The 16198-nt window shown below is 49.5% G+C and overlaps 2 protein-coding genes across 3 annotated transcripts in view; one reads left to right on the top strand and one right to left on the bottom strand.

Annotated features, from left to right (window-relative positions):
* Positions 1 to 761: 761 nt before the first annotated feature.
* Positions 762 to 14308, bottom strand: CNOT9 (CCR4-NOT transcription complex subunit 9). The gene is made up of 8 exons (XM_050340014.1): positions 14193 to 14308; positions 9547 to 9726; positions 8374 to 8489; positions 7064 to 7173; positions 6192 to 6301; positions 5645 to 5743; positions 3136 to 3227; positions 762 to 2443 (listed from the first exon to the last, which is right to left on the bottom strand). The coding sequence occupies exons 1-8, from the start codon at positions 14214 to 14216 to the stop codon at positions 2275 to 2277; spliced, it is 900 nt and encodes a 299-aa protein (XP_050195971.1). The 5' UTR covers positions 14217 to 14308; the 3' UTR covers positions 762 to 2274.
* Positions 14309 to 14372: 64 nt separating this feature from the next.
* USP37 (ubiquitin specific peptidase 37) overlaps positions 14373 to 16198 on the top strand; it is a 36102-nt gene continuing 34276 nt past the window's right edge. For both annotated transcript variants that reach the window (XM_050339911.1, XM_050339912.1), the window contains exons 1-2: positions 14373 to 14504; positions 15330 to 15537. In XM_050339911.1, the coding sequence (XP_050195868.1) occupies positions 15382 to 15537 (156 nt within the window). In that variant the 5' untranslated portion in view covers positions 14373 to 14504; positions 15330 to 15381. The remainder of the gene's footprint in view (positions 14505 to 15329; positions 15538 to 16198) is intronic.

The raw sequence follows: 16198 nt of genomic DNA on the forward strand, positions 1-16198 counted from the left end.
TCTCAAGGTCGCTTCGGATTAAGGTCATGCCGCTCCCGAGGCGGACGGGGGGGGCGGCGGGTAAAGAAGGCAGTGGCGTGGCCGGCAGGGGTGGGAGCACCCTGCAGTGCCCGCCGTCTGGGGTCGAGCCCCCATTCCCCCCCCCGACACAGGCTGTCCGTTCACAGACCCTCTTGCACCCAGCATAGCTCGATCTCCCCCTCCACGGCGCATTCCTCACTCTGTCCCTGTCCTTTCCAGGACACGATGGTCCGCGGGCGCTCCCGGAACCCTCCTGCTGGGAGGGATGCAGGACTCAAACAGCAAGGCGTAGTTTGAGCATCCCGGGGCAAAAATCCCCATGGGGATACAAGCTGGGGCAGCCTTGGGGCGGGGCGGGACGGGTTGAGCTGAGGGAAAGGGGTGCAGGGCAGAGACTAAACTTTCGGGTAGGCAGTGCTGCAACAGACGTGGACCCTGGGTGAGTGGCAGCACTTGCAAACACGCTGCAGGAAGGAGCGAGTGCTTTCTCCCGGGCAGGTTCACTGGCCTCCTGCAGAACAAAACAGAATCCCCTCCCTACAACTCTCCACATTACCTCCTTACGTCCTCCAAGAGAGATGGGGTGCTACGGGGATGTAGTCAGCTCTCACTGGGAAAGGTCACTCTTCCCAACTCACAACCCCCAGCTGGCACATCTCCCCCCCCCCGCCTCCTCCCACCTGCAATAAATCCCTGCTCATCACTTGCCCTCCCTGAGAGACCAGACCAGAAGCAATCTGTGCTGGCTGGGGTTTTATTATTTATTCATCTGAACTTAAAAAAACAAACAAACAAACAAAAAATCAACCAAACAGAAGCATTTTAACACTCTGTCAAGGTCAGGGTGAAAAGGAGAGAAAAGAAGGCAATGGTTATAAAACAGGAACCCGAGGGCAAGGAAGAGGCCGTGCTCTGCCCTTGTTATGCAAGGCTTCCAGGGGAGGAGAGAAGGGAAACGATGGGATTTAAGACACTGTTGGCACGACACTGCAGATGATCAGCAAAATGGGCAACTCGAGGAGGAGGGAGAAATTAAGTAGCTGCCCAGGGTTGCCTGCAGCCAGGAGCAGGCAGAGGAGGCTCTGCTGCAGCATAGCCCAGGAGCTCCGCGGCTGCTTCTGAGAGCCCTCTGCGGCTGCATTAACCCCTTGGCACAGGGAAGGCAGGTAAGCGGCTGCTGGTCCAGTTTAATTGCGCTGGGGCCGAGGCAGACGCCAAGGCGGGTTTGAAAGCTGAAATGGATGCACCCGACTGGCAGCAGAGGAGCAGGAGGGAAGGGAAGAGAGGAGGGGGCAGGACTGAGGGGCGCCTGGCGGGCAGCAGCAGTGCGGGACACGGCATACCTGGAGCCTGCAGGCGGCAGGGGATCATCAATCGGTGGCCTGCCCACCACCTCAAGGCAGGTGCGGTCACGCTGAGCTCCATTTGCCAAGCCAGCCATCAGGCCTCCCAGGACTAGATGAGAGGCCAGCACACATCAGCCCCCGGCCACTGGGTCAGCTGCGGAAGTGCACTATTTACAGCACAAGAGCCACAGTCCTGCTGTCTTCTCCTTCCCCAGAGCCCTGGGAAGCAAGTTTATGATGCATGGATTCATGGCACGTAATCCACCCCTCCTCTTGAGGCAAGCATGCAGTAGCCCAGCTCCAGCCACTGCCTCTACGCCAAAGGAAAGGAAGAAAGAAGCTCACTGCGCCAGCTGGATGCAGAGCCAGGAGCAAGGATGTGCTGGCAGGGAAAAAAGCTGTCCCGGGGCTACCTGCAGCTGAGTAGTAGCATTAAGAGGGGATAAAACAACTGGATCAGCTTTTATTCAGTTCACGCATCTAAACAAGACGTGTAAACAAGAAGTGACAAGGAATTGGAGGGATGTGGTGCGCACACCCGGAGTTGTGCACCGCTCGGGCGGAGGCTGAGCTTGCTGGAAGAGCAGACATCTGCACTACCCCTGCCTGGAGGTGGGGGCAGGGATGCCACCCAAGCCTCCCAGAGAGACTGGGATCTCTACAGATGGTATTTATTGACCTTCTTTGTTGTGGTTTTTTTTTTTTTTTTTAAGCTGTAGTATCAGCATTTGCTGGTGTTGGGATCCCTGGAGGCGTGCTGCTACAGAGCAGCCCTTTGGCTGGGTGGGATGGTCCGACAGGCTGGCAGCCAGCTGGCGAGCCCAGTTTGTTGCAGAAGAGGTCACCTGTTTCTGGTTCTTTGTAAACCTGAGCTGTTTCTTCCCCAGTTCCCCACCTCCCCCAGCAGTCATTGCGGAGGAAGAGGGATGCCCCGCGGGTCAGTGACTTGACCCTCTTGCAGGTTCTTGACGAGCTGAGCCAGCCAGCGCTTTGTGGTGGTGTCATCCTTCAGGACCTGGGCGAAGGTGGTGTCCTTCAGCTGGTCAGGAAGGCACTGCCTGAGAGCTTCACGTGCCCTACATCAAGAGACAAGAAACGGGGCCCAACAAATAAACTCACAGGGGCAAGGGGGGAGCAAACCCCACTGGGAACAGTGTTCCTTTGCCTGGAGGTCTCCCTGGCAGAAGCAGCCACGAACAGCACTGAGCAGCAGCACTGCAGCACGTGGCACTCTGCCAGCTAGTGCAGCTCCCACTCCTCATGCTAAACCCCACAAAGCCAGCCCCTGCACTCTGACACCTGTCAGTCAAGTGATGAAATGCCAGGAGATGCCAAGGCAACAAATGCACACCCAGTAGCTTTGGGCAGAGCTGCTGGTCAGCAGGAGATCAGTTTATATTCTCTCAACTGCATTTCATCTGTTGGCTTCTACTGACAACAGCTCGTTTGATGCAGAAGAGGGAAAGTATAGCATACCTTCCACCTCAGGCCCTCCCCTGTACCTTGTTCAATCTAAATTTGAGCTCAGGCAGTTGTGAACTGCACAGCTTGAATTTGCACAAGCCCCAAACAGTCTCTGTTTCTCCCATGTACCACAAATGGTCCTGGGATTAGCAATAAAAAAATCAAAGCAAAAAACCCACCCATCTTCTACACTGAACTAAGGCTGGTAGACCAGGAACTTTGATTCCCACCAAGGAGGCACTGCGGAAAAGAACTGTGCTTCCAGTGGAGAAGCAGCCCCTGCCCAAACTCCTAAAATGTTTACCTGGGGTTATCGGAAAGGCGAAGGTAGCAGCGGACAACATGTTTCAACAGCCGGGCTGATGGCTCCTTGGAGAGCTGCAGGACCATTTTACCCTGTTTGACAGAGGCCAGTGCCACCAGTTAAAGTCTTTATAAGAACAGCTTCACAATCAGCAGAGACTGGAAAGGCTGTTAGATCACTCACTCTGGCTTCCCACGCAGCACAGCCCATTACCTTTCATCTGGATACCCCTGCACAGAGCCTGGCACTGCTTGCCAAGATGCCTTTGAGAAGAAGGCATGACTTGGAAAGGGTTCTCCCAGCAGCTTGGGGAAAGCTTGTCTCACCTCTGTTTGGTTTTTCCTTCCCAGGACTGCTTAGTGGTCGAGCCCTTTGTGAGATTAAAGAGAACCTGGGGTTTCCACCACTCGTGGAAGACAGACACATCCCAAACACTTTGATAAGCTCAGGCTGAGTCACCCCGTGAGGTGTGTTCCCAAGCTCTGCAACACTCCCTGATCTCATCTGCATTCCCTTCATTTCAACACCCTTTTAAGACATTAGCAATAGCCTGGGAAGCCATGCTGAAGGACTGAGCTAACCCACAGCACTTGTAGCATCTGATCCACATCTGGTCTTAGCATGTACCCTGGAGTTCTATTTTCTTTTTCTGCTACATCCCTCATGAAGCTGTTCCAGGGAGGCAAGGGCAGGGCAGATCTCCCCGGCCCAGCTTCCATTTCTCACACTAAATAGGACTTTGCACATGGCTGCACCTTTGAACATGCCCAGCCAAGCAAACAGTGCAGCTGCCTTCACATGCCTGCTCTGAAGGAATTTAACAGACTGCTCGCTTGTATTGACTTTAGGAGTCAATCAAATCTGCCCTACAAGTTGGGTTTTTTCCTGTAAACTACCTTGGCTAGAGCTAATCATTTTCCTCATTAGCCAAAGTCACCTGTATTTGGATATCCAGGCAGTTAGCAATTAGCAGGTCCCTCTCATCTGCCCTTTTGCAAGCTTCCTGTTCCCAGCAATTCCCCAGGATACCAGTATTTCTTCAAAATAAAGAACCGCAAGCTCCTCCAAAAGCTCCTGGATGGGAAATACTAACTTCCTCTTCTAAAAGCATCTGATACTTGAGTAAAATCTTACTCAGCTACCAGCAGACACGGAAGTACACCAACTCTCAACAGGAGGTACACTAAACTGATTTTTGAAAGCACCATGGAATATTGATCCTGTCAGTGCTTCACCCAATGATGGAACTATACCACAGCTAGGACTTCTTCCATGCTAACACTGCTTTATGCACCCACATCCTTCTGTGTTCAAGGAACAATTCATGTCTGGGAATGGTATCATCTCCTTCCTTCCCCTATTCCAGGGTTTCTAATTATATCCTTCACTTTGCCACTGAGCCAGATGTACTTCCATCAAAGCTGATTTTTTTTCTTGAATGCAAAAATCGCATCACACTGAACATTATGAACATCAGCTCACAATCATTCATATTTTCCTGTTTGTGGGTGAATTAGGAGGTAACGTTTTCTTTACATTTGCAAAACCAGACAAATAAATATTCCTAATGACAGCACAGCATTTAGTCAGAGAACCAGGATTGCTAAGTGCTTAACTTACTGCTGCATTTTCTTCTCCTGAGACTGCTCTTTAAAAAGCAATCAAATGCACACAAAAGCATGGCAATAACTATTCCAGGGCAAGCATGTTTCCCTTGGTGAGCTCAGAGATAAAGTTCAAGCTGGGAATATTACTCCTGGGATGAAAAAATTATGAGTACCCAAACTTGTCCATTACAGGAAACAGGGAATGGACAGAAGTTCTCTGGTCTCTCTGTGCTCCAACACAAAAATTAGAGCACATGCAGCAGCCGGTAGGAGCCAGATTCAAAAAGGAAAAAAAGGAGGGTGGCATTCCAGGCAGCAAACAGCAAACCTATCAAACTCCTTGGTCAAAGACACTGTGGATGCAGAATGTTTCTGTGGGTTCAAGGATAGGAACACTGGGGTTTACAGCATAGAAAATCCACAGCTGGCCCCAGAAATCCAAAGCTCAAAGTAGCTGACAGCTGTGAGACTGCTATGAGAACAAGTATCATATACTTGCCCTGCTCCTACTCCTTCCCTCAACCTGCTGCTCTTTCAGCCTGTTGTGAGGACAGAGATGGGACGTGGATTCATGATCTGAACTGTGTGATCATTCTTACACAAAATTAAATCAATTCACATTCCACTCTGAAAACTCTTCTCCCTCTCTGGAGAGGTTTACCTGTTTCATCTTGAGGGCTCAGTATGTGTTCTCTTAATATGCAAAACAGAGATATCCAGAGGAAACATGGAAGCAGAGAGCTACAGTGTCACAAGCAATTCAAGAATGATTTGCCTCCCTCATCCTGTGCTCCAGCCAGACAGCAATAAAGTAGCTGTTGAAGAGGCTGGCTGCTACAGCATAATTTTGTCCTTTTTAAATACAAAAAACACAAAACAACTTTAAAACCAAATTATCTTACCAGTATCATGGCAACATGGGAAAACCGCTCATAAGTCTGACAGATGTATGCCAGCCCTGTGTCATCCAGGAGGATTTTCTGAAGAATAAACGTAGCAACCTAGAAAGGGAAAAAAGCAGAAAACAAAGCATATAAACAACTTATCTACCCTGAAAAGGGACAGCCTTTGTGTGGTGCTCTTTTCAAGGCAGCCCCAAAGCTGAAAGGCCTTTCAGTAGGCAGCAAATGCTTTATTCAGTGAAAGTTAAAAGCCAAAAGAAAATGCAGGACAGTACACAATGCTTGGCATCTGTCTAAAGAAAGAGATGGAGACAAATCAGAGTGTACAAAATGAGTGGATGCAGATTACATAAGACAGCAACTACTGCTGGGCCACTTAAGAGTAGCCTCAGGTTTTGGTTTGTTTGGTTTTTGAGAAGGTTAAAACTCCACCCAGACTTGTCCCAGCACTTCCAACAGGACAAAAGCCAACTCTGCAGGGTACCTGCTCCTGGTCAGTAAGAGATGAACAAGAAAAAGTCTTTATTAACACAAACAAAATAGGTACCGTTTTGGAGAGCTCACTGCCAGACTCCATAATGCGTAAGCACAGGGGGATAATTTCTGTTGTCAATAAGAAATTTATGACTTCTTGCTCATCAGTTTTCACCAAGGCGCCTTGAAGGAGAAACAAAAGACAAAAATCAATAAATAAATTGTTTCAAAAAATCTCACCTTTCAAAGAGGGCCTGGGCTCTGCCATCCCCAAGAACCGTTCTGTCTGAATGGCAGGCAGAGCAACTGTCATCCTAAATATGTTGCAGCGCATGGCTGGAGAAGAAATCATTTTGGCAGCCTAAAAGTAATCAAGCTGGGTTTGGGCGTTGTTTGTTTTTCAGAAAGGGGATACACTCTTGGTTCTCCCTCAGCAGTAACACAAACACAAGAGCATCATGCCACCCACAACAACCTCTGGGAGGAAGAAGTGCATTTTAAGACCCTCTTCCTTCACACATTGAAAGGTTTGGGGTAGAAAGAAGAAAAAAAAAACAGATAAGGGGAAGACAGGGCAAATAAAGCTAAGTCAATCAATGACAGAAACCCAAAGAAAATCCAGCCTGCACCCACCCATCCCAGTAATCTAGCTGGGAGGGCTGAGGGTGAAGGCACAAGTCTGCACAAGTCTTACAGAAACATATTTTTGCTTTTAGTCTTCAACGGGTTTTTATAAGTGAAAAGCCCACACATTAAGAAGAATTTAGTGGAACTGCCTCCACAACCAATGGAAAAGGAGCAGCTGCTCCTCTTAACAGTACAGGACTCGGAAGATGCCAATACAAAGAGACCCCTGACTTTGGTCATGCAGGGCTCTTTGCCCAGTGCATGAACTGCTCTAACTCAACAGGAGACCACTGCTCCAGCATTAGTCTGGCTGCTTACCAATCACTCCGAGGCTCGTGAGCCGCAGGTACTCAAACGGACGTGTCTTGCTGACGGTGTGCAGGAAGGGGTACAGGAAGAGAGGGATATGAGCTGCCAGAAAAGCTGACCTGTGGGAAAGGGAGAACACACAATGTGAGCAACAAGGAGAGCAAAGTGAGCATACAATCCAGCACTACCACACAGAGCCTCAGGCTGCTGGACACCACTGCTGCTGCTCCTCAAAAGTGTGTAACCATTCTATCTCTGATAGAAGGGCATGGAGTAAATTCTGCACTGGGCACATACCTGATCAGAGCACCCGATCTGTCAGCTGCCTGCATTGCTGCTTCCAGCTGACCAGGAACAGAGCACGCCCTACTGTTTTCATTACCTCTTCCTGCTACCCAGACCCTCTGCTTTGTACATTCACTGTTACATTTCACCCTGCAGGCTCTCAGTGGCAAGGACAGTCATCCTCAATGCATGACAGAAATACCAAGTGGCTAACTCTAGGCATCACCACAGTTTAAATATGCACTGACACCTTTTCCCCAAGAGCCCTCAAACTGTCTTCTGGCAGTAGTGAAAAATATAGACCGCAGGGAGAAACCTGGAGATTGCTCTGCTAGTGGAGGGAAGCTCTCTTGCACAGTCATCCAACATACTTCTTCAATTTTCAGTTTTCAAATTTAAAATGTAAAGGTGAGTACTGTAAAACTACCCTATTTATTTGGTTATCTCATGGAGGGTTGCTGTGTAACACTGCTTTGCAACAGCTCAAATACAACTTCAGCCATGCTGCTGCTCAGCAAGAATAGAAGCATGAGATTATGGATCCCTGGGTAGTTTTAGCTACTGATTTCACTTGAACCAACATCATATTTTCCCCTGCTGACATCAGCTGGGCACAGACTGAGGAAATCCTGCCCATTTCACCCCTGCAACAGCTGGTCTAAATAACTGTAAGCTGCTTGTCTAAATAGATGTAAGCTCATTAAAGCAAGGATCCTGCACACAACACTCAACACAAAGGTGCCCTTAGCTCTGGCTGACCTTCCAAGAGCTGCCACAATTGAACGTTTTGGAAATTTGCAAGACCTTAGGATGATACAGGGGATGCAATGCATTTAGGACCACCATAAAGCTGTATCCTGATAATCCATGCAAACAAGTCAAAGCAGCAGGCAGCTATTTATCTACCAGCTTTATGGTCTGTTCCACTTCTCTAAGTAAAAGAGAAAGGAGCTTATGTACTTCTGGAGTCAAACACACAGGCTGAGCTGCCAACATCAACACCTCCAAAAACTCACACATTTGGAAATGCTTACCTCGTTTCAGGGTGTGATGCAACACATTGTAGTAGAGCTAAAGCATTACAGACTCTGTTGGACTGATGGGCTGTCAAAGTCGGAGGGTTGATGGATGGGTAAATATTTACAATTTCCTAAAAATTAACAGGGATAGAAAAGTTAAAGGAGAAAAATAGCAGAAAGTTACCCCAAAGCACGTGTCAAACAAGGGACTGTGGTGACAGCAGATGACAGTCTGCTTTCATCAAGCATCACTTTGAAGTTACAACGCAGCCACCATGCTGCCCAGGCAAAGGCAGAGCTGGGTCAGAGTCAATTTGACAAGGGGTCACAGGAACGCATGCAAACCCTTAGTTTCAGTAAAAAATAGGGTTCATTTGATTTCTCGGCTCTTTATTACTGTACACTCTGTTTTGAACTTCGTGATCAAAGAGGCATCCTAGAGGCAGAGGACACCCACTCTGCTCACAGTGTGGCTGCTGCTACTCTTCTAACTCAATGCAGGGGAAGCAGCTGAGGTTGAGAAATCCGATTCAGAAATCTGCCTGCTTCCAGCTATAGCTCCCTTATAATTTTCTTTGCTTGTCAGGGCCACTCAGTCAAGAGTCTGACATTGCCAATGCTGCACTCTTTCTTTCCTCCTTGGAAATAAATTACCAGATTTGGCACTGAGTGATAGCCAGTCATCAGCTGTAGAGTGGTTTGCCCAGCGATAAGCTGATCTGCTCAGTTTCACATGAAATGCAGGGACCTTCCCTTGCAAGGGTATTTGCAGCAGTGAGGAGCATTTCCCTGCTGCCTTTCCAGGCAGGGTCCCTGCAAGGGCAACCTTCTGACCAGAAAGTACACTCATGCAAAAGAAATCGAACCTGCAATCTTAGGAGAAAGACCGTTGTGGTTCTGCTATGACATTGTATTAAAAGAAGCAGAATGGGATCCACAGGGAGCTCATACATCCAAGAACTTTCCTATTCCCCTCCCAACTATGTAAGCTGCCTAATTAGAAATATCAGTCTGCACACATCACCTTGATAATGATGATTAACGGCAAATGAGCTTCCCACACCTGCTCCCCTCAGATGATCTAACACAGATCATACTCCCAGCAATGGCAGTGCCTCCCCAGATCCCCACCATGGACACACCAGCTCTGACACGTGCTGGTGCTGCACCACGGGCAGTCTGACCCACCTGAAGGAGTGCTGCGATGGTGCCAAACGAGTGCCACAGCATCGGGGCGAGGTCAGGCACAGACTCGCGCTTCTTGCTCAGCTCCAGCAGTGCATTCTCCCGTGTCTCAGGGCTGGACAGCTCATTGATCCATTGGTAAATCTTTTCACGGTCAACCTGAGCCAGTGCCGTTGGCACAGGCTGGGAGGGAGACAAGAAAACTTCAGTCCAAACGTTTTATCCAGTTCTCAACCAAACCCTTCCACAGCCTGTCAGAATGGCCAAAAAAGCTCTGAAGAAACTCCTGACTGGGGGGTGGGAACTAAAGCTCCTTCAAGATGCCCTGGACATGGATCCATCCCTTCCTTAGATTAGTCTTATTACTTCACCTACTGGAAATGCAAAGGTGTTATTTTCTGGCCCGACCTGTTGAGACAGTCTCCCTTAATCCTCTTGTCAAGCAGTACCTTGTAACTTCATTCAGCAATGTGAGAGCCAAGCTGCTGCCTGCCTGTGCCAGCAGAGCTCCCGGGGAGTGACACACACTCCAGCCACCTATCATTTTTTCCACCTGCATCTAGCACGCATTCATTTCATGCTTCAAGAGCGAGAGTCCACAAATTCAAAGTAAAGCAGATGCTATCTTTTTCCCTCCAAAAACACAATGACATTGGAAATTGCCAATGGGATTCACCCAATGTACATGAGAAAAACATTCATACAAAATAATAGAAAAATTCTCACTACTCCAACACCAGCATGACATGGGTCACAGCCAGTAACACCTACTGTTCCCAATGTTTCATATTCATCCCAGAGAAGGGTAGATCTGTACTCATAATCAAGACCCATTTTCTACTACGTGGGAGAAATCCAGTATTTCTCTTCTGCCTCTCTTGGAACATCAGGAAAAGAGTACAATCCAGGTCAACAAGTTCTCAAAACAAAAACATGAGGGAGGAAAAGAGAGACTATATCATAGTTTCTGTGGAGAAGGCAAGGCACAAGCCTTCCGGTGAAAGTTTGTCTCACTCCTGCTCTTGAGCCAGCCCATGTGCAACCATCCCCCTGTGCCCAGCAATCCCAGCTGGGAACAGGACTGTGTTTCCTTCTTTGTTTTTTAACCCTGACTGAAATTCGTCAGGCACTCACCACAACAGATGTGAGCAGAGCCTGTACTGCACTGACAGCAAGGCTACCCCCAAGCAGCTCATCACCCAGAGACACAAGAGAATACAAGGCAGCTCAGGAACTGAAAGTGGCTGGAACCAAACCTGAAGCCACACAGCAGAGGCAGGACCAGAACTACTGGAGGGATGGAGAGAGACTTCTTAAGCTTTGGCAGACACCGACAGAGCTTTCTGTCTCTATTTCTGTGAAGGTTTCCCTCCTCTGTTCATCCCCATTTTATATCCATAGATTCCTCCCCAGCTATGGGATTTCTCTCTCCCCCAGACATTTTCATCATGTTATTTAACCTTAATGCCTATATATAAGCCAATGTAGTGTTATCAATCCCTGTACTCAAGGGTTCAAATACCTCTTTAGATATTCATCTTTCCTCTCATCCACTTTTTTTTCCTCACTGTTGTGGTTTAGGAATAGTATTCTCCAATTTAGTGCTTCCACTGAAGCCACTCCAAACCATAAGCCTCACTCATTGCCCCCTCTGCCCCCAGGCTACTACAAAAATTAACCCTGTCCTGTCCAGAACCACGACACTCACCTACTCAATTTTAATTTTTTTTTTTTTTCAAAATATCACACTAAATTAGTAATCCTGACAAGTTTATTGTGAGTGCAATTGCAATGGCAGCTTCTACACTGAAGCTGAAAAAGAGGAGAATCCACAGAGCTCATTTGTTTTTATTTGGGATGGTGGAGTGACAAGCAGTGTAGCAATAATGTTGTTATAACAGCATTATCTAAAGCTTCCATCTATTTTTCTAGACTCACTGGAAGTTTCAGTTCCTGTAAGCTTAAATACATCGACCCTTTAAAAGCACAATCATGTGCTTGTGATCCCTAGAGAACACTGAGTAGATTTTCCACACAATTAAGTTTATGATGTCCAATATCTGCCTTAGCCAGAACAAACTGCTTTTCACAGGCTCTACAACTGCTCCTTTCAGTTTAGTTTAAACAGAAAGACATATTTTTTCCTAATTTCCTACTTCATTGCTGTTCCTTCTTCTAAAACCCAAAATTCTAAGGAACCCTGAGGGTCACAGAAATCTTGCAAGCTCCAAGACAGAACCCTGCCAGGCAGACTTTCTTTTGAACACAGGGGAAAGTGGAACTTACCAACAGCATCACAGCACAAATTTGCCATCCCTGCACACCATGAAAGACCTTGTAACACCTTCCTCAAGATAAAAGACATTACTTCAAACAACCATGCCTGGTTACACTCCCAACAATCACATAACAAACAGATTTACACAAATGGCTTCTTCTTCCTAACTGAGCAGTTGCTGCTATGCACACTGGTAGAAGTACTGGTCAGCAAAAGCAGAACATTGACTAGCTGGATACATGTGCTTTTTCAACTATCTTGACAGATCATCTGCTTAAAAATACCCAAATGAACCTTGAACTTCCATATCAGCAAATCAGGTGATTTGAGCTGGGCTTTCAATGCCTTACAGCTATTTACAGCTTGTTACCACAGGTCCTGAGCGCATTTCCAGAGCCAAACTCCCTTCCTTGTCACCTTTAGTCTAACCGTATTAGCTAACTGTGGTAGGAAACATTTCAACACAGGACTACCTGGTAGCATAGAATATGTATAAATTAAACATGCATTCAGGTGAGTCCTGAAATAAAGCTGATCTCTATTCCTGATGCAAAATTCTTTTTTTAACATTGTCTTAAAAAAAGAGAGGTGGCTAGAATATACACAGCAGATTAATGGGAGATACATGTAATGGGGGTCCTTTGTGCATTTCAACAAACACTTAGGAATCAGATTGCTATAAAGATGTAAATGCTCATTAAGAGAGTTCACCGTGATCTTGCACACCCTTCCGTGCTCTGGAAAGCATTACTTTAAATCAGAATATCTGCCAGCACTCCAGGAACCAGCTGAAGTCACAACCACCTGAACAAAGTGGGAAAACTTAAACAGTTCTCTCAACTCCCGTTCATCGGAACTTGGCTCACTCATCACCTTGTTAGTCCAAGCAGACCCTTGAGCTAAGTTCACTTGAAACAGCTCTGACTGCTGGTTTTGCAATACACTTCCCACACCCAGCACACACAAGACTCAGTCAGCCCTAGGAAGCCTCACACGCACCACAAAGGTGCATTTGGAAAAGTGAAAACCAAACCACAGACCCACTCAGGTGGGAGATATGAGACAACAACCACATCCTTCAGACTCAGCTTCGCTTTTTGAACCCGCCCAGGCCAAGGCACAGTTCCACTCCCACCAGCCTGAACATCAGGCACCACATCCCACCTCGGCAGTTCCTGAGGGGGGTGAGAGCAAGCACCGCCTACAGACAGCACTGCACTGCACGGTACCCGCGAAAAGGGAAGCAGACACAGGCAGCCTCTGCCTTTCCTCCTGCTCACCTGCTGCCCTGAAGGTCTTTTCCTGACCTCCCCTTTCCCTCTGCAGTCAAAGCCAGAAGTAAAACAGCTCCCCAGGGGGCAGAGGAGGGGGTGGGCATGCAGGAGCTGTTGTGAAGGAGTGTTTTAAGGTCACTTTAAGAAAGGGGTCTACTCCGAACCTTGTGAGGGTCTTCCTTATTATTCTTACCCTTTTCTTCCTCACCCACCCCCCAGGAATAATTTTTGGGCTTAATTTTTGGTTGTAGATTGATTGATTGATTTTAGATTTTTGCTTGCTCTTTCTCCCTGTACTTGAACAAGCCAGCAAGCAGTAGAGCCAGCGAACTTCGTCACCCTTCTGCTCTTACATTAAGCCTGCTTTTGTCGGTATCTTTGCTGGCGATTCTCTAATAATAATAATAATATAAATATAATAATGGCCAGTCTTCGCGAACGAAGATCCGGGGAAGGTCTTTACACCTTCCAGCCTGCGCATTGGATTTTTTAGGTGAGACACAGTGTGCGCGGAACTGAGCCCACCCTTTAATCCTAAGGTTCATCTGCCGGGGCCAAGCAAGCTTGGACAGTGGCAGTGAGGTCCTTAGGACGTAGGTGGGTTGCCTTTAAGGGCTAACGAGCCCCATCTGCCCGGGAGTGGCCCTGACCGGGAATCGAACCCGGGTCTAGGCGGTGATAGCGCCGCGCCTTTACCACTAGACCACCAGGGGCTCCTCTAGGCGATTCTCTAAAGCGACCTCAAAGCACTCATTCGCTACAGGAGGCGCCCCCCAGACGCAGGGAGGGAGGAAAGCCCTCCGCGATGCACACCAGGCGGAGGAGGCAGAGCCGGGACCCCCAGCGGGAAACTCTCGGACGAACCAAGCGGCCCCGCGAGGAGCAGAGCTCGGCCCGGAGCAGCCCCGGGGGAGCGGCCGGAGCGAGGCCGCTGCCAGAGAGACCCGCGGGGCCGGAGCTCCCCGGGGCTCCGCCAGCCCAACTCGGCCCGCCGCGCTCCGGCCGAGGGCGAGGGAACGGCCCCTCGCAGCGACCAGCGGCCTCGCCCCCACTCCCCGCGCAGCGGGGCCCCCGCCCAGCGCCGTCCCGCGGCTCACCGCGGCCGTGGCCAGGCTGTGCATGGTCGGTGCCGGTGCCGGTGTCCCCTCAGGCCGCCATCGCGGGCCCGGAGCGGCCGCGACCCCTCACCCTCCGCGCGGGGCACGCCGGGAGCGGGGGGGGCGGGACGGCGCCTGCGCGGGCCGCTGGCGGGCGGGCGCGCGCGCGCGGGGTGCGCCGGGAAGGCGCCGCCGCGCTGACGTGAGCGGGCGCGCGTCGCGCGGCGTCTCGCGCCGCTGCCGCCGCCGGTTCCCGCCATCCGCCCCCGGCCCCGCCCCCACCGGGACCGCCCGGACCCGCCGGCACCGCAGGTACTGCAGGGACCGCAGGGACCGGGACCCCCCCGCCTCCTCATCCTCCGCCTCCTCCTTTTCCCGCTGCCCCGGCTGCGCGCCCTCCCGCCGCGCGGTGCCGCCTCCTCTCAGAGCGGCCCGGCCCGGCCCGGCCCGGCCCGGGCGGCGCTCCCCGTGTCCCCGTGCGGGCGGGTGGGAGGGGGAGGGAAGGGGGGCCCGGGGGAGAGCGGGGCCACCGCCAGGCCGGGCCGGGCCGGGCCGATCGCGGGATGCCCCGGGGATCCTCCCCGGTAGCGCCGCCCGGACTGAGCGCGAGGCCCGCTCCATTCATTCCGTCGGGGTTTTGCCGGGAATGCGCTCCGCCGAGCTGCCCGGGACTGCGGGACTGTGCCTCGCACCGGGGCTCTCCCGGGCGGGAAGCGGGAGGAGCCGGAGATCCACCGCCGGGTGCCCGTGTGTGCCGCGCCGTCCGAAAGGAGCTCCTTCTCCCTCTTGCGCTTCCTCCGGAGCTTTGGTTCCTGTCTCTTACCGACTTTCTTTGGTCGCTTTCTTTTCCTTTATTTAAAGCCGCTGACGTTGTTTTAAGGATTTTCGGGGAGTTTTGTGTCTGGAATTGTGTCTGCTCAGCCTTCAGCAGTGAGGAATCAGTGAACTGTTGCCCAGACTGGGGGGAGATTTTGTTAATCTAAGTTTCTTTCGCTGCTGTCCAGCTCTTTTTCGCTGTGTTTAAAAGTGGCATTAAAGTGGTTCTACTAAACTTCTGTGGAAAGTTCAAGCCGCGCTTCTGTCTCCCTTTTAGCCACTGCTCGGCCTGCCGAGTTATCCGTTTCTCCCTTTTAACAGGTTTTTCAGGTGGAGCGCATTTGTTCGTGTTAGTTCTTTTCCGTGAGAAAGCATGGCTCTGTTAAAGGTGCACGGGCCTGTCCGGATGCGCAGCATGCAGACTGGGATTACAAAATGGAAAGAAGGGAGCTTTGAAATTGTGGAGAAGGACAACAAAGTGAGTTTAGTAGTTCACTACAATGTTGGAGGAATTCCAAAGACGTTTCAGGTATGCCAAATATTAAGGCTTTTGTTTTAACAGTGCGTGGATTGTTCTCTCTTGCGAACAGCTGTCCTCTTCAAAGCTATTAAGTGTCACACCAACTTCCCTCTGTCACTGTTTCTTGTTCCTCCTTTCCTGAACACTAATCCCTTTGTATAGCTCTCCAGTAAATTATTTACAAGTACAGTTAAAGGATCTGCCAAGATGGGCATCAAGATACAACTGAATGGGAAGAACTAAAAAGGCAGAGAAAAGTTACTGAAGTATACAGCATTGTGGATCATGTTTCAGATTTTTGCAACCTGTAACCTTTCTGTTACTGGCACATTTGCCTTATCTAGAGGTGAAGATCCTGAACACTTTGTACTCTCTGTTTTTCCAACTGAAGTGTAATGTTGTTAATACACTGGTAGCCTGTTGCTTGTTTATACAAGGCTCTGCTGAACAGTGGTTGTTACTGTTTTCGGTTTTAAATGCAGATACAGATCACTGTTAAAGGTTCTCTTGAAATATTCAGCCTAAATTTTTCTCATTCTATAGTTATTTTCAGTCCAGGCTTCCTAGCTTCTCTGAAAAAAATGCCCCAAACCAAAACAGAAGTGTTTTTTTTTCTCTAAGAAATATATAATGTTTTAAAAATACTGTAAAGGATACAAGAGCAGTTGGA

This window comes from Myiozetetes cayanensis, unplaced genomic scaffold (assembly GCF_022539395.1).
Source record: "Myiozetetes cayanensis isolate MyiCay16 unplaced genomic scaffold, myiCay2020 scf9, whole genome shotgun sequence".
In the NCBI taxonomy this organism is placed as follows: domain Eukaryota; kingdom Metazoa; phylum Chordata; class Aves; order Passeriformes; family Tyrannidae; genus Myiozetetes; species Myiozetetes cayanensis.